This window comes from Strigops habroptila, chromosome 5, assembly GCF_004027225.2.
Source record: "Strigops habroptila isolate Jane chromosome 5, bStrHab1.2.pri, whole genome shotgun sequence".
In the NCBI taxonomy this organism is placed as follows: Eukaryota; Metazoa; Chordata; class Aves; order Psittaciformes; family Psittacidae; genus Strigops; species Strigops habroptila.
Window position 1 is genome coordinate 41,134,620 of NC_044281.2, and position 21,975 is coordinate 41,156,594.

At 45.5% G+C, this 21,975-nt stretch overlaps 1 protein-coding gene across 1 annotated transcript in view; it reads left to right on the top strand.

Moving 5' to 3' along the window:
* Positions 1 to 12,093: 12,093 nt before the first annotated feature.
* The window catches only part of PAPSS2 (3'-phosphoadenosine 5'-phosphosulfate synthase 2), a 29,930-nt gene continuing 20,048 nt past the window's right edge, over positions 12,094 to 21,975 (top strand). The window contains exon 1 of the mRNA XM_030487342.1: positions 12,094 to 12,135. Within this exon, the coding sequence (XP_030343202.1) occupies positions 12,115 to 12,135 (21 nt within the window). The 5' untranslated portion in view covers positions 12,094 to 12,114. The remainder of the gene's footprint in view (positions 12,136 to 21,975) is intronic.

Consider the following 21,975-nt stretch of genomic DNA (forward strand, 5'->3'; position numbering starts at 1 on the left):
GCTTATTTATTTTAATGTTTGTAATTAGATCACAGAATCATAGAATGATTTGGGTTGGAAGGGACCTTAAAGATCATCCAGTTCCAGCCCCCTGCCATGGGCAAGGACACCTTCCACTAGACCAGGTTGCTCAAAGCCCCATCCAACCTGGCCTTGAACGCTTCCAGGGATGGGGCAGCCACAACTTCCCTGGGCAACCTGTGCCAGCGCCTCACCACCCTCACAGTGAAAAAAATTCTTCCTAATGTCTAATCTAAGTCTCCCCTCTGTCAGTTTAAAGCCATTCCCCCTGTCCTATCACTATATGTCCTTGTAAGAAGTCCCTCTCCAGCTTTCTTGTGGACCCCACTTCAGGCACTGGAAGCTGCTCTAAGGTCTCCCCGGAGCCTTCTCTTCTCCAGACTGAACAACCCCAGCTCTCTCAGCCTGTCTCCATAGGAGAGGTGCTCCAACCCTCTGAGCATCTTCATGGCCTCCTCTGGACTCACTCCAACAGGTCCATGCTCTTCCTGTGTTGGGGGCCCCAGAGCTGAACGCAGCACTGCAGGTGGGGTATCACCGCAGTGGAGTAGAGAGGGAAAATCCCCTCCCTCGACCTGCTGGCCACGCTGCTGGTGCTGCAGCTTGTTGGCTTTCTGGGCTGCAAGCACACACTGCCAGCTCATGTTGAGCTTCTTATCAACCAGCATCCACAAGTCCTCCTCAGGAGTGCTGTCAATCCAGTCTCTGCCCAGCCTGTATTTGTGCTTGGGATTGGCCTGACGCACATGCCAAGGACCTTGTACTTGGCCTTGTTGAACTTCACGAGGTTTGCACAATCCCATCTCTCAAGTGTGTTAAGGTCCCTCTGGATGGCATCCCTTTCCTCCAGTGTGTCAACCACACCACACAGCTTAGTGTCTTTGCAAACCTCCTGAGGGTGTATTTTATTTAATACATATGGAGCGTCGCTGCTCAAGTTACAGAAGTAAATGATGATTCTTGGTCAGATGGATAGTAGCACTTGTTCTAAGTGACACCCAACTATTGTCCTGATGTTGCAGGGGAGGAGATACCATAGGCTGTCACACATCCTCCACAGCCACAGTTTTACAGAATGTCTTTCTGTATCCACCTATTGATTTTATTTTATTTTTTTAACCAAACCCTAAGCTGCCACTTCCTGGTATATCTGCCAAAGAGAGATTTGAAAACTTTCGTCTTTTGATTTCCAGCCTATAACTCGGCCTTTGTGTCCCAATTCCATTTTCCAATATAGGTTCATTGACCTGCCTTGTACCTTTGGAGAATCCACTTGCATTTCATTTCAGTCTTTGCATTATCAGATCTGATAAATTGATCTCTCTTTATCTCTCTTCCTGACTCTCCTCCTCACCCAGCTTATTTCTTTTGTGTACTGGCTTCAGTTCCTTTGAATATAAACAACCACAATTGTACTCAGTTTTCCAGATGAGGTCTTACAAATAGCTCACTTGCTGGCAGTGAGATTTCCCTTCTTGGGAAGGTTAATCATTATGTAAGTGAAGTTTTTATATTTATTTGGTTGGTTGGGGGCTGTTTTTTGTGTTACTATGGAGGGTTTCTGCTCCGGCTCCCATTTTTGCTACAAAACATTTTCACCAGGTGTCACAGGTTGTTTCTTGTGCATGAACTTGCATATAACAGATTTAGTTGTAATGTAAAGGGTATTACTAATTATATTCTGCATTTCTCTATTTGCCTGAATGTCTGCTGCTCATATGATCCATTACTGCTGTATGAAACTCAGCGCCTGGGGCCTTGTGCTTCCAGCCCTTTCAAGCATGAAGCGTATTATGCAAAGTCCTGCTGTGGCTTGGCTTTGCAGGAAAGCCTTTGGGGTTCAGATTTCATTTCACATAACCCAGAATTATAGGGCAGTTTTTCAGCCCTCATAGGCCTCTGTGTGGCAAAGAATGGCATGTCTTTCTGCTGTAGGGAATGTAGGTTCTGCCTTGAATCAACAAACAGATGTTTGGGTTTACAGCTAAGCTCCCCAGGGATTGATTATCCAGTGCCTCAACAGCTAATATCAGAAGGTTCCCCCTTCGCCTTTCTTTTTCTGGGGTTGAGGTCAGGATACTCCTGTGTTGTCCTGAAGCAGATCTCCTCTTTTTCTTTCTTCATGCTTTCTGCTTGTAGAACCTCGCTGTGCAAAATTTGCGGTGAATGCAACTGCCAGCATGATGTGGCCTGTCTGCCCTGCACCCTTGAGCCCTATGTCCCTGGTCAGATAGGGAAGAGGAGTAAATCAAATGGATTCTTGCCAAGTTAAAGTCCTTTTAATGTTTGTTTGTTGTTTGTTTTGGGGTGGGGTTTTTGGGGGGTTTTTTTTTGTTTGGGTTTTTTTTTTTTTTTTCAATAGAAGGTGCTGCATCTGCTGATTCAAACCAGCTTTTGGCATCAAGCTAGAGATAGGTGTAAAAGCCAGATCTGGAGGTGGTGCTTTGAGCTGCAGGCTTCCAGCTGAATGAGGCAAGACCAAATTAACTGCAGAGGCTTATGTGACCTACTTCTTAAGCTCTCATGTGCAGCCTTTAGATGAGAAAACTGAACAAAAGGAAGCAGCTTTCATAGTAAATGAGAAATTGTTTCCATCCTGTATGACAATGGAGAGCTTTCAGGTTAGTTTTAATGGTATCATGGTTATTGGGGCCTCTTAGTTTGCTGTAGCATGAATGTCAACCAATATTGGATCCTGCTGAAAATTAAAAGGCTGTTAACCCATTTTGAGAAAGGGGCTTTTCTTAACGTCCTGAGGTTCTTTCCAAGCAGTTCAGTTTTACTAGCCAGGCTACCTGTTTGTGCCAGGTGCCCCCAGTGGCCCAAACTCAGTTTTCTCTGACAATAACATAAAACAGTAGCTCAAGGCTAGCACAAGATCTCAGCTGGCTTGCAGTGGAAGTCCGGTGGCTGTGCATGATGTTGGACTTGGGGAGAGAGAAGGTTACTGGAGGGAGTGGTAAAGAAGGCTTTCCTTCAGGTCAGGGAATCATAATGGGAGGGTGCTAAATGGATGTAGATGCCTCCTAAAAAACTGAACAGAGAGTGGCCTTTGCATAGAAGAAGAATGGAAGTGTCTGCACTGCTTTTCATTGCCTCGGATGGCAATGGGCTGAGGTCTGAGCCAATGTCTCCACAGATGCCTGTGGAAACCCATGTGGAAAGATGAGGGAAGCAGTATAGATCATGTTACTGCAACAAGGCAGGATGAGCAAATAAATAGGATTATGTTCTTTTCCCAACTTCCTTTTTTTATACTGAGAGCAAGGGTTGAGTGGCTGGGTCTGAAGTGTAACTCTAGGTGAAGTGCCCTGCTGAAGCCTGAACAGAACTGAACTCAGAGCAGGAGGGCTGCAGTTTAGTAAAGTCTCTTGGTTTCTTTTCAGCAAGCAGAAAATGCCTTATAGCTGTTGCTTTGGTTCAGTGCATTGTATGCTTTCAACTTTTAGTGGCTTTTTAAAAGTGGACTGTGAGGGAGGGAGAGTGGATCACCAGACTAATGACATCCAAGACTTAAAAATGCAGTGCCCTCCACCACCCAACTATGGTTTGTTTAAGGCATTGAGCTGATCTGACCATTGAACTAGTCTCATCTGCCTTATGGTTGGACATGGGGCAAGCTAAGGGACAATGGTATGTCGAGACATACCCACAGCCCTTCATGTCCGGGTAAGACGTCAGTTCTGCTGGGCATGGCCAGTACGAAATAGGATGTTCATTATGTCTCTTCTCCTTCATGACAGCTGCCAGTGACAGCTGCCAAGACCAACATGGTTGTTTGGTCAGCTCCACGGGGTTGCAAATGTTGAAGATGAAGATCTCATTGCTCTTTGTTTGTTCCTCCTTCGTTCCAGTGATTCAGCTGATGTTTGAGGTACATGGGAGGAGATATCACTTGCTGTTCTTTGCCAAGGGACTCCTGGCACACAGTTGGCAGCATGGGCTTGGGCATTTTCTTAGTGACTTGAAGAAAACTGCTAAGAAGAAAAGAAATATTATTTTACAGTATTTCCTTGTATTCAATATGCATTTGCAAAGACACTACTTATCATGTAGAAAATTGGTGCGTTTGGATAAAGCACCGAACATGTTTCACAACTAGTAAATAATGACACCCTGATTTTTTTAAAGCTTATCGCCTATAATTAAGGATGGCTTTTCTAGGCAAATGATAAAAAGACTTCTCTGCACTATTCTAAAAATTACAAACTTGAGATAAAGTTCACCAAACCTGAAGTCTTGCAAAAGTTTTTCTTACCATGGTTTCCTGTACAAATAGCTGTTTATTTTATTTGATGGCAGCATACATCTGCCTTGGTTAGATAGCTTGCCTGGTAACCTGTGTAACAAATTACATTAGGAAATGGCACGGAGAAAATGTGATAAAATTCATTAGTGTATTGCAGTTTCTAAATCATCTATCCTTGCATGGGAGTAAAGACAGTAAACTGTGTGAACAGCAAAGCCAGTGAATCACAGAATCATAGAATGGTTTGGGTTGGAAAGGACCTTAGGATCATCTGACTCCAACTCCCCTGCCATGGGCAGGTACATCTCACCCTGGATTATGTCACCCAAGTCTCTGTCCAACCTGGCCTTGAACGCTGCCCGGGATGAAGCATTAGTGCTTGTGCTAGAGCGCTAGTGTTCATAACTGCCTGGAGTCTGGAGATGGAGGGAGTGATGGGTGGGAGCTACTCTCATGCAGTGCTAATTTCTTTATAAAAGGATTAGGATGAACGTAAACATCAAAATGTTGTGACAGAAGCTGACTTTGCTCCTTGCTGTATTTCTCCAGCTATCTACCTGGCTCTAGAAAGCCTGGGTTTCCTTGGCCCTTCATTAACCTCTGTTGAGTCTTGGTCTATTGTGACTGCTTTGGTGATAGTTTTATCTACAGAGATACCAGACTGGCTATGCTACCTGCTTCTGGAAGAAGACATTTGTGGCTTTTAATCTCCTTGCCCAAGCTCCCAGATTATAGCAGTCTGTAGGGAAAGTGAAAATGAGCCTTCATGTATTTTCGGGAACAGAGATCTTTATTCCAGTATTGTAAAGGGGACAAGGTAGGAATACAGGCCAAAGTCTGATAGAGTGATAGAAACAAGAAATCACATAGGGCAAAGGCAGTGGATCTATAGCAGAAAATTACACACAATAAATAAATATCTTTACTGCAATATGATACATGACAAAATGACATGAACCCTTGCCTTGCTTCCAAAGAGATTTGTAAAGGTGACAGTTCCTAATTCATCATTCAAGGTGATTGCAAAGAAAACGGCACACTTTTATGAGTAGAGCAAACTGCAGCAAAGACTTGCGTTGGCTGAGCTCCTCCGTGTTTGGATCTATAAGCTGCCCTGACTAGCATGGAAAGTCAAACAGAAATTGCTGGCTATTTGTGTTGCCATTTCTCTGGCAAATGCTGCTTTCCTTATAGGATAGAGATATATTTTACACTTGTCTTGCTGAGATTCAACCTAAAGATGAGGCAGTGCTGGCAGACTTCAGGCAAATAAAATCCTTTTAGGTTCTCATTCTGTGTTTGCTCAAATGGCTTTTTGCTTCGTCCTCTGCACTGTCTCTGCATTGCATCTTCAAAACCTCAACCTGCATGCCTGCATCCCGAGATGAATGCCAGTGCCTTTTGCTGTGAAAGCAGCCATTGCTTGAGCATCTTCATATGAGCTCACTAGGTGAAGCATTCACTTGGACATCGATCCATTCAGGTCATGTTTTGCAGCCTTGCGTCTGCCCCAGCTGCATGGTGGTGTGTGTTTGTAATGCACTTTGAGTTGCCTGATCCTTGGAGTGAAATCCTTTGCTGTCCTGGCTGCATCACCCATTGCTGCTTTTGTAGCTGTGGTGTACAAGCACAAGGAGAGCATGCACAGTCTGTGTGCAAAAGGGAGCTGAGGTTGCTCTGGCCTTTGCAGAGGTGGCAGAGAAATCTCCAAGGCACTGTAGGTTTTAAGACAGGAAAAGAAAAAAAGAGAAATATGAATAAGGAAAAAAAAGAAGAATGAAAAGGTGAGTGAAAAAAATCAAGGACCCCTGTTAGAGATCTGTGTGTTGAGCTGTGCTTGGAGGACAGGCCAAATGTTTGTACTCTCTAAAAATGAGAGTGAAAGTGGCTGTGTGATTGTACAGTTTTTACCATTGCCATTTCCCTAGTGATTATGAGGATTTGCTACATATGGGCTTCTTGTGTGGGGATGCCATCCCAATGGCTGGACCAGTTGCACTGGGAACCGTCAGAATTGTCAGTTACAGACTGAAGGGTGTGTAGGAAAGTGAGAGCCTGAAGGTGAGCATTAGTGGTTGTCCCCCCAAGGCATAGTGATTAAAAGAGAAAAAAAACTGGAAATCACCAATTAGAGTTGTTTAAAGTGAGCTCTGAAGCAGTATGAGATGTTGGTAGGTGGATATGGGGCAACACATGTGGCTGTCAATGGGAATTGTGTGAAGCACTGAAGGTGGATGTTAAATTGTCCTTGGAGGAGAATACAGTTCTGAAGATAGCACTTGTTAAAAGCTCTCTCTTGCCTTGTTTTTGTCACCCTTGTTCTGCTACCTGCTGGTGAGCTACAGAAGGATGCAACGATACCTGAGTGCTTAAGCTGAAGTTATCTCCTGCCTCAGTGATGGGAAGATGCTGATTATGATGTTCTTCTTCTCCCTACCTTCATGCTGCTTTATGCAGTTTTGTTTGTTTTTTTTTTTTTTTTTAATTCTAAAATGAGAGCAGTGTTCTGTTTTCCTGGCTTCTGGATTGTGTTTTAAAGATGAAAAGACCCACGTAGTGCAGAGCTTGTTCCTGGTTTGGGCTAGTTTCTCCCATTGTGAAATCTTGGCAAACTGGTTTTGAACTTACAGTTTCTGGCTGGCTGTAGCTGTCCCCAACAGCAGTGGGTGTTGCCAACACTGAAGGTTTCTGTGGCTGATTTGTTGTCACTTCTGGAGCTTTTGTTAATCTCCATTAGCTTTCTGTAAATTGGGGATGATCCTGCATGTTTGAATTACAGAACAAGGAGAGGAAAAATATTATTTCCAGCTCTCAGCCGGTAAAAGGCTCAATTGCTTATGCCAGCACCTAGTGCCCTACCAGCCTATACACTGGTGCTTGCAACATACTGTGCTTTCCTTTAGTAGTTTATTTCTGATTTGATGTCTCATGAGTGAGGCTTTAGGGCTGCAGATCCAGATTTGACTCACACATAGGATTCAAAACTATTTGTGAAAAGGCACAGGTGAAAGAGGAGATAGATAAGCTGGATCTGCATGTTGGGGTAGTTCAGTATTTTTGCAGGCTGATGACAAAGGTATTATGTATGTTTATTTGTGGAATATTTAATTTTCAAAGGTACCAGTCAATGCATTTGGTGAGCAGAAGTGTTAGACTCGCAGAGACTGAAGGATGCTCTATTAAGTGGGGTGACCACCTTCCCAGGGACTTTATTGTCTGCATATGACAAAAAGCTGCTGAGCCTGGGTCTGCCTTTCTTAAGTTTCTGCCCACTCACTTCCCCTGTGGACTCCCTCTCCAGAGCTGTTTTTAGGCTGTTTGTCCTCTGTAGGATCTCTTCTCCGCTACTTGCAGGTGGTGAGTGAACTTGCAGAGTAATGCTGTGGTGACTCTGGACTGGGGGAACATGGAAGTGCAGGCACTTCACTGATCACGTAGGAAAACGCCATCCGAACGAAGCCAGAGAAGCTGAGAAGAAGCAGTGGCAAAGATGACAACTTTGTCTCCATCACTTGCAAAACTAAGCAAGACACTGATGCTGTAGCCTTCAGCTGCAGGTTCCCAGATGTCAGGAAAGCAAATGCAGCAGAGTATGGGTCTAGTAATGGAGTAGTTTGAGTGCAGGGAAGATCACTCATCTGGCTAGCATAGCCCTGGCACATGGGAGAACTTGGCTTCCATGGCACACATTCAGGCTTGGCCACCCTTACTGCTTCCTCCAGCCTTTGCTCCTGCTTTGTCAAACAGAGCAGGTGGGAGCCATGGGGGGAATGATGTCACTAGTAACATTGCAGCTGATTTTGGGCTCCTTCTCAGGCTGTGATGGTAATTTGGGTGATGCTTTTCCAAATAAATGCCGGCAAGGTTTTGCTTGGTGTCACCTCATTTCTATAAGGGAATTTGTGCAAGGATTTAAGAATACATAGTTGAGCAAAATCAGGAACAGATACCTCCCTCTTTCTATCTTTCATGTGGGAGAGCACTGCAAGGGACATCCCACTCGTTCCATGATACTTGCCCAAATGCTACAGTACTTCTGGGGTTGATACCATCCTACGAGCAAAAAGGATGTGGCCTGTTTTCCACCTCTGCCACCTTGCAGGTGGGCAGAGGGCTATGAGTGACACTTTGTTGGTGGTAAACTTGTTATACTAGGCATATCAAGGTAGGTATTGAGGAAACCAGCAGTCATGCCTGGCTTGCAAGTATTCATGTGAGTCTTGGCACTTTGGAGTAATTTTTTGGGTGATGTTGGGATAGGAATTTTGGTCAAGAAGGGGCTGCAGTGGATTCTGAAGTGGGAAGGTGGCTGTAGCAGGTTAGCAAATGCCTCACAAGGAGCTGCTTACTAGGCCTGTTTGGTGGAGTTGCATATAGATTTTGCTCTCTGTGGGTCCTGCTGGTGTAACAGTAGGTTGCACAATGGGCTCTTAAGAGAGCTCTTTGTCTAGAGATTTGTTGCCTCTTTTTGATCAGAGTGTCAGGGCAATACAGACCTGCCAAGGCAGTGCTGAATAACCTCTATTCTGCTTGCACAAGGGCAGATACCCAGAGCATAACTTTCTTTGTCTCTCCCAGTAAAGAGAAAAATGGAAGTTTCCAATCCTGTGAGCAGAGTGAGAATGCCTTCAAATAAAACTATTTCCTGTAATGCTTTAGCATATGTAATAGGGCCCAAAAAGTTGCCAAATCATTCCCGAAGCTGCTTTTTACCAAGCAGGGAGGCTGTTCAAGTGCCTTTATTTATCCATCTGGAGAGATTTTTGACCCCCTGCCTGCTTTGCTGTGGTGCTGCTTCTTTCCCCAGCTGTGGGAGGCTGAAGCTCTTACAGCTTGTTAAATAGCCCAAGAAGTTCTTAATGAAAATTGAGTGTTGCTAATTTGCATGTCTCTTGAGATAAGCAACTAGATTTTTTCCTTTTTGCTTAATTTCTGATTGTTTCATCAGTTATATCTTTAAAAAGCACACACAAATTAAAACTTGAGGCAATAGCCATATATATTATTAGAAATTAATGTTACAGAAATTCATACCATTTTCCCATTTTCTGCATTGTGCTTGGGAAAATACGGGGGGGGGGAACTTTTAATCTTTTATACACAAAATTTCCTATTTGCTTGAGTTCTCAGGTAAGTTATAAGTAGTCAATTTAATTCCTAGAAGGGAGATAACTTCGATGAAGTAAGAAATTAAGAATGATGCAACAAACGGAGGCAACATTGACTTGTTTTCTGTTTCACTGATAGATATCTAGGTGAAAGATGGAGGTGTTACATGCTCGTAGTGCTATTTTTTCTGTTACGTAGTAACACGAGTTTTCTGTCTTTCCACTGACCTTTCTGTTGTTCATTTTTAATGAGAACTGGTTTTCCTGCAAAAATGTCCTCACTGGAACTAGTTGTGTATCAGGGCAGAATGGTTTATAGTGGTCTATGGTTACAGAAGCTTCTCTTTCTGCCTTTTCTTTTATGTAGACCCCTTCTTGCTGCTACTCTCTCTTCAGTAAATGTATTTCCCCAAAGGAAAGGTAGTATGGTAAGGGTGTAAAGATGGGAATGTAAAATACATCCTGCAGAAGGAGAATATTAAATGTTTTTATCCAACTAAACAAAACCCACATAAAAATACTTCTAGAAATTAAGATGTGTAATTAACTCATCAGACATAATGACAGTCTCTTCTATGATGCTGTAGAGCAGAGCCACAAATACAATGACAACTACGGTTAATCTCTAATCACCTGTATTTTCCCTGACATTTTACAGTTTTCCTGCCAGGTCAACATTGATAGGATCAGTTCTGAAGCTCTCGTGTTAACAAATTTACTCAAATCTGTGTGCAAATAAGAGACGAAATGCTGAATCTGAGTGCTCCGATTTGGGCATAAAGTCTGTTCTGAGCAGCAGCTAAACAGACTGAGCAGCCTTGGATAATGCTTGGATGCCACCATGCTTGCGGGAAGGCCGAGGAGCTCGTGTCATTTTGCTGTGCGCCCACAGACTTTCAGTCATTCAAGATGTCCTTCTCCTCATGCCCTCCAGGGGACGCGGCGTAGCCTGTGTCTTGGCTAGGCAACGGGTGTGGGAGGGTTGTACCAGGATATGCTTTTCCAATGGATAATGTGTTCGGGCTTGTTTGCCTGTTCTTCCAACCATGCTATATTGGTTTTATGGCAGGAACTTAATCTGCAGCTGGACAATCAAATAACCAATCTAAGGAGAGGCACAAAATGGGAGATGCTAAAAAGCAACCGTAGTATTATTTAGCCCAAATGTAATAGCATGGGTTTAACTGGAATTATGCTGGGGATTAGTTGATCTGATAGCACTGTAATAACTGCCTGGCTTGAGGAGTTGGGTGAACAGGTGCTGCTTACCTCCTTCCAGCCCAATTCCTTCACACTGTACCTGCTCCTCCTTCCCCAAGCTGGGCCCTGTTCCTCCTCCAGCAAGACTTCATTTGAGGAACCCCATTTATTCCACTGTCTTTCCTTTCACCTCTCCTTTGAGGTTTCTCACCTCTCCTACTTGTCTCAGGGATCTTTGCAAAATCCTGCCATCTTTTTCCCTTTTTCCATCAAAGGACTTCATCCAGGGCACCAGCATTTTAAACTCTGCTAGAAAGAAAGATAAGAGATGAAATGGGAGCATTTTTATGGTGAAGGACATGCATGCTTGCTGGTCATGGTGTGATGAACAGCTATGAGGAGATGCCCATAACTCCCATGTTCAAAGCAGGCTCTGCATGTTGGACCTAGAGAGAGTGCTTGCTCTTCTAGGCATGATGAGAAATGAGTTCTCTCCTTCTAGAGAAGAGGCAGCACTGTTTGCATAGCTGTTCTCATAGCTGTGGGCTGGATTCATGGATATATGGGTAAGGAATCAGGAGAAAGTGGTCAGAGGATAAGTATCATGCTCCATCAGGCCATGCATCCCCAGGTGCAGAATTACACATCCATGGAGAACATTTCTTCCTTTGCCACTAGCTCACAGGCCATGCCAAGGACGTAGTGTGGTTTCCTTCCACCAGGATGTTGCCTTTCCTCTGCCTTAGCAATATTCCAGTGGTGGAAAAATAGAGGATTTGGGGCACTGATGTAAGGCATGAGCTTCTGTTCCTCTCACCTGCTGAGCTTATTTAGCAGTAGACTCTGAGTTTCTTGCTAACCTTCTTGGCATTTTAGCTGCCCAGCTGAGGGCCAGCATACAACAGGGCTTTTTTAAGGCATTATTATCCTCCAGAGGTGATTTTTCAACTTGGTTTTTGTGGGATCCCCTTCCTTCTCTCCTTCTGCTTGAATTCACATGTGGTTCCTGGCTGAGAGCATGACCCATCCTTACCTGTATCCTGGCTTTTACCCTAAGGGCATGCAGTTTGGCGAAATGCCCCTATTTCAGCCTTTCCCCCTCTCTGAGCCCTGGCAGGGGGGAAGCCAGCTTGCCAGTCAGCTCTGTGTCTGTAGGCACGATGCCATAGCTGAGCCAAAACTCACCAGGCAAGCCCCAAGTAGTGAATTTCAAGGGAAGTTTAGATAAGCGTTGTTAAACCGTCGGGTTGGGAGCTTTTGTCATTGCGTGTTACTCCCTCGGTCGCGAGGTGACTCGTCCTTTTGGGGAGGTCGAGCCCCGCACTGCCACGATGCTCCCTGGGCCTTGCGCCCATTACCTCAGAGCCGGACCCCGCTTCCCCGTCCGGCGATTGCTGGCCTCTGCTCGCTGCGGACCGGGGCGGAGGAGGAGGTGGCAGGGGCGGGCGCAGGGCGAGAGAGGCCGGCCCAGGGACTCGCTACGTGTCGCGGGAGCCCTTATAGGCCCGGCGCGGCCCGGCCCCGCCGCCCGTCACCATGTCGAGCCGGCAGCAGACGGTAGGACCGCGCCGCGGGGCCGGCGGGCGGGGGGTTGCGGCGGCTGTGGGGCGCTTCCAGCTCCTGGAGGAGACAAACCCTCTCCTCACGCTCCTGGCGTCGCCGCTTTCCCCACGGGGTGGGGGCTCGCATCGAGGCGGGCAGCGCTGGGCAGATGTGGGCTCCCCACGGGGGATCGAGCTCCGCGGGTCCCGTCGGCGGCTGGCGGGCGCCTTCTGCTCAGCGCCGGGACCGGACCCAGCGTTTTCCTCCCGGGTCGCACCCATCCCCTCGCAGAAGGACATTAAACCTGCCGCGTTACGGTGCAGGGCGCTGAGAGCGTATGCTGTCGGCGAGCGTCGGTCTGCGCTGGTGCAGATGTGCGAGCGGTGCGTGCCCCGGGCAGGGCCCGGCTGCCCGCAGGTGAGCCGCGCATCGCCCCGCCGGCAAGCGCGGTAGCGGTGCCCGGCGCTGCCGGTCCTCCCGGGGAGCGGCGCCCCGGCAGCCTCCCAGGCGAGGCCGAAGGCTGAGTCAGCGAGAAGCTGAGCGACCGCCTCGCTCACGGCTTGTCGGGTTTCTGTGCCCAGGTCCCACCCGGGGGAAGACTCTGGTGAGACAGGCGCCACCAGCACCGATCGGCTGCCAGCGCTGCTGCAAAAGCCGGCGTGTTTCACTACACAGCAAAGAAAAATAGTAATATCCGGAGCATAGTTCAGTTGGAAATTAAAATTGCAAATCGCAGTCACAGCCAGAAGTCGTTTTCCTCTTGCTAGCTGCCCTCTCTTACTTCTTGGATTTGGGATGTGAGGTCTGGGTCCCTCTGGCTGCATGTACCCTTCCCACGTTTTTAGATCAGAACCATAAGAAATCTTGATGTAAGTCTTTTGGGCTGCTTTTGCCGGTCCATTTATTTATTTACTTTGTCGTAAAATTTTCAGATGGATTTAATGCATTTCGAGCACACTGGTAATCTGTCTGTGTAGGAACGCAACCAAAACCACGCATAACAAAGCACGCCTGTGTGGCAGGGTGTTCTTGGAAACATGAAAACCTGTGGTTTAGGGATTATTTCTGGGAGGGGATGCAAGACGTGAGCTGTGTAGGGGAATTTTGTTTATTGCTATGGCAGGAGAGAGGCATTTGTGAACTTCCAGAATAATCCCTCTCCTTTGCCTCCACCCTGGGCTGGAAAAATGACCTTTATAAACAGGATTGTGGCTGACCTTTGTACTGCGACTGTCAAAACAGGTGCTATCTGGTTGACAGTTGTAGGCTTATTTTCATGTGCTTATCTGCCAGGTAGCTGATAGAATGGGAAAAGGCATGATTTCACTAATTACAAGAGGTTTTGGTAATTCTGATGAAATGGTGATGATATTCCATTAATGATCCTCCTGGTCTATCACCAGGGAGATGTGTGGCACAGAGCATAGATGAAGTTCTTGCTCCTAATGCAGGCTCAGCATCTCCTCAGTTTCAACTGTCTCAAGCTGATATCAAAGGGTTAGGATAAGGCATTTCACTTTGATAGGGGTCCCTTGATCAGCTCAATTATTAGCATACACGCACAGACGATTGTGTTTGGTCTCAGTGCAATTACACGGTGTGGTTCAGGAGGGTTGAGGCATTGGCAGTGATCAGAAATTCTGCCTAACAAAGGAGCAGGCAACAGCACAATATGATCCCACAACTAGCAGGCTAAATGTTGTAGCTTAGAGGAGTTTTAATATGGTGGTGAATTTTTCATGGCACCTTTTGTAGCTGCAACAGCCAAAATGGTTCCATTAGAAAATGAAGTTGGGATGCACAGAATAATTTGCCCTACTAAGATCCCTGTTAGTACCACAGCCCGACCTTCTGTTGCCCCTTAATCCCCATTTTTCATTCTCCCAGTAACATGAATCGTTATGACTCATAAAAATCCTTATTACTAATGAAATGTCAGGGTTTACCACTTCTCCATAATGTGGGTGATGTGTTAATTTTTCTCCCACAGACAAGGTTTTGTGGGGATGGATGTTTCCAGCATTATTCTCTGTTTGAACATATATCCAAAATGGGTTTTGTTGGTGATGTTGATTAGCTGTCAGCTTTTCAAAGGTGCAGTAGTGCCAGCTGTTACAAGATGGACTGGTTGTGTTATTTGATTGTGCTCCTCGTTTTGGAAATTGAGTAATTGTAAGCCCAGCATGTAAAACCTGCATTCGGTCTGAATGTTCTCTGGAGTCATGGCTAGTTTGAGGATATTTTAACTGCACACCCATTTATTCATAGAAGCTTATGGTAAGGTATAAAGAAGAAAAGTTAAATTTTTTTACTTCTGCATGTGTTGTCCTTAAAAATGAACAAGACGCCTTAATTCTGCTGAAGACCCAAGTCTCAGTGTGCAGTAATCTGTCTTTGGCTGGTTAGTATGGAAATGCTCTCTTCATTTCTGCTCATGATGTGCAAGAGGCATAAAGTCCTCTACGTGCTGAGAAGTGTCCTTCAGTTCACAGACCTCACCGACAGCATTTATTTGTGACCAGTTTCAGGGCTGACTTCTGGGGAACAAGAACAGTTTTTAATGATGACCTTAAAGACTTAATGTTCCTTACACAGGCCTCCTGTGTGCCCCAGTGGTGAAATCCTGCTCTCAGGAGTAAGTACACCATAAAGTAATTGCAGTGAGTAGCACGGAGCTGTGGGACTGCCCTTGTTTATTGTGTGGGCTCCTGCACAGCGCTGCATTCAGGGCTGAGCAGTCCTTTTAGCCCTGTCGAAACAGCATCTTGTTCTCTCTACACCTGCGGCATCGCTGGTATTTCCGCAGCTCCTTACTTCTCCCCACCGAGCAGCGTTTTCATACCGAGCAGGAGGATACAGACGGAGCAGTGTGCTCCGTGGAAGCGGCTTGCCACATGCCATGGGCATGGCCCTGCCCTGGAAGGGCTGGCCCCTCGCCAGAGTGACTGGCTGCATGGCTTGCATGTCCCTGTGGGTGCGTAGAAAACGCAGCTCAATGCATGTTGTGAGGTGGAGGTGTTCAGAGCTGGCTGCCAGAGTCCTGGCCCTGGCAGCAGGCGAACATCATCCTCACTGACTGCTTCCAGTGAGTTTCTCTTTGGATGTCCTTACAGGTGCTTAGGGGAGAATGAAAGCCCAGTATTAAACTGCCCTTTTTGGGGTGTTACAGCTTTGTCATCTGTCTGGCCTTGTAAAAGTATCTCCAGGAAGCTGAATGACGTGGCATCCCTTGCTTTCACTGGAATGTCGTTTCCATAACTCAGTGAATCCAAAAGTTGTAACTTCTGATAGTTCAGTTTTGTTTGTGTAGGGCTTATGTGCACAGCCGCAAATTATGTGGTCTTATTTAAAGATAAATTAACATGTACAAATAATTTAGATTTATTCTTTTTTTTTTTTTTTTTTAATCAAAGAGAAGAAAAAGCCCACAAGACAGATGACAACCCTGAGAAAATAGGAAAAGGCTTAGTTTCTTCACCTAAAAACTATTCTCATGTTGAAAAACTACAGCCACAGGGCAGAGTTCAGATGGACTGAGTGATATCACAGGCTGTGCAGTAATGTATGTACAGCTTCATAAGTTTAATTGCAGAGCAATGTAAAATAAAAAGTTAATTTAAAAAAACCCCAAACAAACACATGCTCATTTCCTCTCACACTTATTCTTTACTTATGTCTTGAATATAAAGATCAAAACATCTTTAAGGATGTTTATGTTCAAAGCAGTTCAGCGTAGTTCATCACAGTGACATTCACACAGGCAACTACATCAGGCAGCAGAGCTGTGATTTCAGGGAATTAGCGTGGCTTGGTCTGGGTTGAATTACTCAAGACAGTGTTTCTGATGTTTTATCCAGTGATTCAAAAGTCTTGCATTTACAGCTGTGATTTATTTTGTGAAACAGTGCCTAACTCATTGCACTGTGACAGTAAAAGATGATTGGTTTCTAGTTGCTCATCGCATGCTGAGTATTTCTTGGTTTATTTTCTATCACTTTTTTTGCTTTATATCTCTCTTCTTCAAAGATCACAGAAAGGTCAGCAGATTAACTGTCTCGATACACAGTTATTTCAACTTCTGTTGTTTCCTATAGCTCTCTCCCCTTTTTTCCCTATTTCTTTTGAAGTCCTTTGCTGTTCAAAAGTTACCTTTCCAGTCTGTTGCCCCAGCTTGCTGTTTCATTCGCTTGCGCTGTTTTGCGGGCTGCCGATGTGCCAGACCCGTGTTTATTAAACATACTCTGTAAGAACTGGGGTGTTCAATTTGGAGAATTTCACAGGAAAAAAAGCCAGAAAAAGTTGCAGGCTCCTAAATATGAATTCCTCTTTATTTGTGTGGTTCAGAGAGGCTGAGCCCTCCAGAGGATGTCAAACAAAATAATCAACTTGGTGTGGTCCAGCCCCAGAAGCTGCAAACTGAGGACCTTGGTGGACCTTCCCCAAGTGTAGGGAGGCTTGTTCTGGTGTCTTCTGGTAGTGCCATGGCAGCAGGAGAAACAGGGCATGTTTTCCAGGAAGCTGCATGGTCAGAGCATCTCCTGGGGCTGCAGAAGGGTGTGCACATGGAAAAGTGGAACGGAACTTCGAAGAGTTTTTCTCCTCTCTTCAAAGGAGACAGGCAGGTAGGTCAGGCCTGATACCTGCTCATGTGCTCAGAGGTTAATCGTCTGCTTTCCCAACAGGACTAGTGGCTCTTCACAATATTTCTTCATCTCCCAGGGACCTGGTTTGGAGAAGTGCAGCTGAGCACCGCTGGTGGTGGTGGTCGGCATGGTGGGTGCCATCTGGGGTAGTGGCCAGGGCACCTAAACCCAGCTGTGATTTTTCAGCTCTTGAGTCAAAGTGCTTTGTGTCAGCATGTTGTTTCCTGTCCTGCCGCCGGACTTCTGGATAAATACAGACTCCAGCCTCATCTGGTTTTCAGGTTGCACTGATGAAGTCACAGCCAGTTACAAATCTGTGCCAAAACCCGTAACTTAGGCATAGGTTTCCATCCATGCTGTCTTTGGGCAGCGCCAACAAGTGGTTTTAGGCAAGACAGCAAATGATTTTGAAGACCCCATGCTACCCAGACATGTGAATTGCAACTTAGGTTGAGGCCACGGGGATTTGGTTTTCTGGAGGGTTTTCAAGACACGCAGTGGCATATGTGCATTTGGTTTTTTTACTGGTCTGATGTTTATCCTGGAGAGTGTATTTAAATAGCCTTTACAAATGAAAAGACCTTGCCTATCTGAAACCAGGTGCTTTAGATAAACTTGCAGTTGTACATGTCCACAAAAGGTAAGTGGTGTGCAGGTCTTGTATTAATGCTCCTGATACGCCGTGCCTTGAACTTGTACTTTGATCACAGTGCTTGTACACTTTAGTATCTTTAAAGTCCATTAAGAGAAATGCCATGTAATTCAGGTTGCTGTTTATTAATTTACTATTATCATGAGCAGGGTGACTAATGATTATCTCTGATTTAACTCTGAATCAGAGCTGTGGGAAGTGAGAAATAGCTCCTTAATGGTCTGGCAGCTTAATAATTTCTAAGTGAAAATTTACTTGGAGTGTATCATTAACAAAAGGAGAGATGCAAAAAAGCTTGGTCAAGGCATTTGGCATGGATGTGCGTCACGAAATGGCACACTGGGAAGTTAGGATTTTGCCCGTAAGGCCGGTAGCTCACTGTGAGTGCTGCCTCCTGTCCCTCTCAGAGCGGTCCTTTTTCATTTACTTACAGCTTGGCTCAGTTACAACTATATGTGTCGAAAGCTTTATCTACTGAGTGGGTGCCAAAATGTGTTGGCCTGTTTGGAGAGCAGAGCTTGAGAAAGGAGCTCTTTTTTTTCTTTTTGTTCTTTTTTTTTTTTTTCCCAACACGGCTTTTCTTTGGATGCAACGCTTCAGGGTTTGTTGAGATGAGCCTTTTTCGTGCATCTTTGGAAAACAAGCATTTGTACCTGCATTTCTACGACTTTCTACCCTTGAGGTCTTCGCAGCCTCTGGCAGAACAAAATGTTTTCTTCAGTATCAAAATGTTTTCCAGCTTTCCGTTGTGGTGCAAAAAAGTGTGTCAGTGGGAGGTCATTTTTCAGGCCTGCCCAGCCCTTCTTATGGGAAGATCATTTGTTTGTTGCCAGGGGGTGTGGAAGAGTGAAAATCCCCTCATTTTACAGGAGGTTTCTGCTGCTGCAGGGGACTCCATTGTGTGCTTGCCTCTGCCCTGGCCCTTGGCCATGATGCTGGACAAGTCACCTCAACCATGGCTGGGGCAACATATTGCATCTGCCCCCATCTTTGCAAAGCTGGTCTGCGACCATGTGGATGGATATGAGGAGCATTGAGCTCTTGGAGGTGCAGCCTGAAGTCCACAGAGCTGCTTTTCAAACATATCATTTTTATAAGGTTTAAGTATTGCGGGAGCTCAAGTCTTCATCTGCTGTTTGCTTTACTCTCTGCTATTCTTCTGTGGCTGTAAAATTGGGGATGATGCCATCCCCAGAGAGGTATCATCCAGGTGTCTCTGAACTTGAGTCCTCAGCTTGGCGTGTCTCATGCAGCTTGTTGCATTGGATGGCACACTCAATGGTATGACTGTGAAAACAACTCTGCCTTCAGCCAAGAGAAAGACCAAGGAGACTGAGTTTGTTTGGCCCTGTGTGTAGTTTCCAGCAGCAGCCGAGAGTGGGGGCCAGGGAAGAGTTTATGGCTGGGACACCACAGTGCATTGTCCGAACTCCTATTGATTTATGACTTGAGATACCAGAGGCCCTGCCTTTCTTCCTGATAGTCCTTGATGAACTTTCCTTCCATGAATTCATGTTAATGATTTTTTCCAGCCAAGTGAACTTTTGGCCTGCCCAGCCGAGTTCCCCCGTTTAACCATGTCCTCTGGGGTGGTTCTGGCCGAGCTTCCCTGCAGTCCTTCCTGCTGCTGCTTTTGCACTTCTCAAACCTTAAAAGGATCGCTGAGGCGGAGAGAGATCTGTCGCCTTCTGGCAACCATCGACCATTGCAAAGTCAAACGCATGGGGTTCGAGATACCAGGTTCAAGACTTCATGTCCACCCTGGATACTGAATGGGACAGGGAAAGGCACCGTGTGGCTGTCATTCTGAGCCCCACGGGCCTGAGCTTGTGTTCAGCTTTATTCTTTCAGCAGGCTGCCACTATGTCCTGTAGGGAAGTGGTGCAAGAGGATTAGTTCTTTTACAGAAATATGTATTTTAAAACCTGATGAAGCTGCTTGAAATGCAGATCCTCTGTGGTTCCCACTGCTTATGAAACCATTAGAGCTTCTCAACACATACAGGATTTCTTTCCTGAGAGGGGTATGATGAGCATGTTATAAACAGGTGTCTTGTCCCCTTATCGTTGTAGAGACAAGATGGGCTCAGTTCAACCTGTGCTAGCTTGGAGGAAATTCTGCTTGCTTAGTTAGCAGAAGATGGAGCTGGTGTCTCCTACCTGCTCATAGCCATGGTTAGATGTTAGCTTCCAAGTTTGAAAACCTATTGCAAACTGAGTTAATAGGGACACAGAACTGTGAAATGTGGCTCACTGTGTTATGTGTTAAAGCAGTGCCAGTTCAGCTTTTTTTAAGGTAGGTTAACAGTGGTCCTGGTTTGTTGAACTAATTTGTGGAGCAATCAAAGGGGATGGTTTTGGTGAAATGGGATATTGCTCTGATATGTTGACTCCTGGCACTCACCGGAGGACTCTCTGGGTAAGCCAGTCTCATGTGGCATCTCTGAACAGCAGGGCTTCTGGTTTTGATTGTATCTTACAACTGAACAAAATTTAGTTCAGCTGACAGTCTCCTGACACTACATGTCAAGTTTTAACTTACATGGTATTTGGTGTCTGTCTGTCTGTCAGTTTTTGATGAGTCCTGTCTGTCTGTCAGTTTTGTTTTAGGGGATAGGGTGCCTGCCTTGCCGTGGTAAGAGGCGGGACATGTACAGTGGCTTATTTACCATAGGGAGCTACAACCCATTAATTAAATTCCTAAATATCATATTCGGGGGGGGGGGGGGGCGAAGTGGTTATATGTAGGTACAATTCCTTCCTGACTTTTTTTTTGATACTGAAGTTAATGTGTAGTTACAATTTGTACCCTTCTCCTCCTTCTCTCTTGTCCTTGAAATCTGAGGGACTGATAGTCAGTTTACCATTTCGGTAACCTTATAGTTTGCTCCAAAAGAAGATTCAGAAGCATGGCCTTGTGTACTCGGTAGTTCTTCCTGGTATGGGAATGGTGGTGTGCTGCTCTGTTTTGGTGCAGCATTTCTCATGCAGATGCCCTTGCACTGTGCAGAGCAGCTCAGCTGGCTGTTGGTCACAGCTCTGTGCAGCACCGGCCACTGGATTTGCCAGTGGAGGCCATGGGGCTACACCATCTCTGTTTTTCAGCTGGTCACCTACCTTCTGGTCATATAATTCCCTTCTTTTTGGTTTTCTCTGCAGTTAAATAGACATTCTTGATCTCTTTCTGTGGGTGTTCAATCCCAAAACTTATCCGTACTGCAGTAAGAACATAATTTATGTTCCCTCCTTTGGCAAGATAACCAGTTTTGCACTGAGTGTGGTCCAGCAGTCTTGGCATGATCCAGAGCAGCCTTGTAACAAACACCACACATCAAAGCAAAGCAGTTCTCCTTTTGCAATGTCAAACCTATTGTTTGCAAAATGATCTTGAGCCCAACTGCTTAAATGGGTTCATTTAGAGGAGGTAATTTAGCAGAACTGCTCTGAATATTAAAAATAGGGCAATCATGGAAGGATTTCTTGTTTAAATTGTTATTTTTGTTAGCAGCTGACGAGATGCTTTGTTTGTCAAATATTTGTTGCCCATGCAGCTGTCCCTTGTGATTTCTGGAAGGAAGATGGGAAGATTGTTTTTATAACATCTGTACTGGCCTTGCAAATTCATCCCAAAAATGTAGGAGTGCAGAATGACTCACTAGTTTTCCTGTCTCAAGGAAATTAAAGCAGTGACATCATCTAATTCAGAGATAAAGAAATGCCTGATCTGAGCACTTTCAGAGATTTTTACACCCAACCTGCAGATGTGAAGTCACAGTCTAAAAACCAGCATCTGATTTGCAAGGTGACTGGAACATAGGCCTGGTTTTGTTGTGGTTTTGGTTTGGTTTGGGTTTTTTTGACAGGGGTGTATAAGACTTGATTGTGGCAACACAAAACCTGTGAATTTATACTAAAAGAAAAATATTTTTCTGTGGGTTAAGAAAAAAACACTTTAGCTTACACCTTGAAAGCCTTATGTGTTAACGATGTTTGCCATCTCCAGCCGTCTGTGTCCAAGATGAAAGACTGCTTGTTTTAGGTAACTGGGATCAGTTAAGATCATCTGTGTTATGTTCCTGGCAGGGACAGGGACTGAGGTAGTGATGCAAAAGGAGCAAGCATCGAAGGCAGAGGTTCCCAAGGAGCAAGTGAGGTCTGCTGTGGTTTATCCAAAAAGCTGAATGAAGAAAGGGAGCCCAGTTCAGCATCCTGCCTGGTGTGAGGGAATGCTGGCAACCCCAGCGCTGCAACCTCTGCAGAGTATTTGGTGACACATCACTGTATTACTCAGCTAAATCTAAAAAGAAAACACATTATTTCTGCTCACATACAGGTGGTGGGAGAAGAGTCAAGTCCCATGTTCAGGAAAGAGGTGGGACAACAGCACGGGAAGCAGGAAGGTGGGCAGTAATGCATCGGGTGCTTGAGAAGTCCCACTTCCCCATCTGGACCTGCCAGACAGTCTCTGCGTCACGATGGTGGAATTCCTGGAGGTGAAATGGGCAAAATTTCCAGGGTAACTCCATCTTGGTGGGGTTTTCCCCTGGGAAAGACTTGAGCT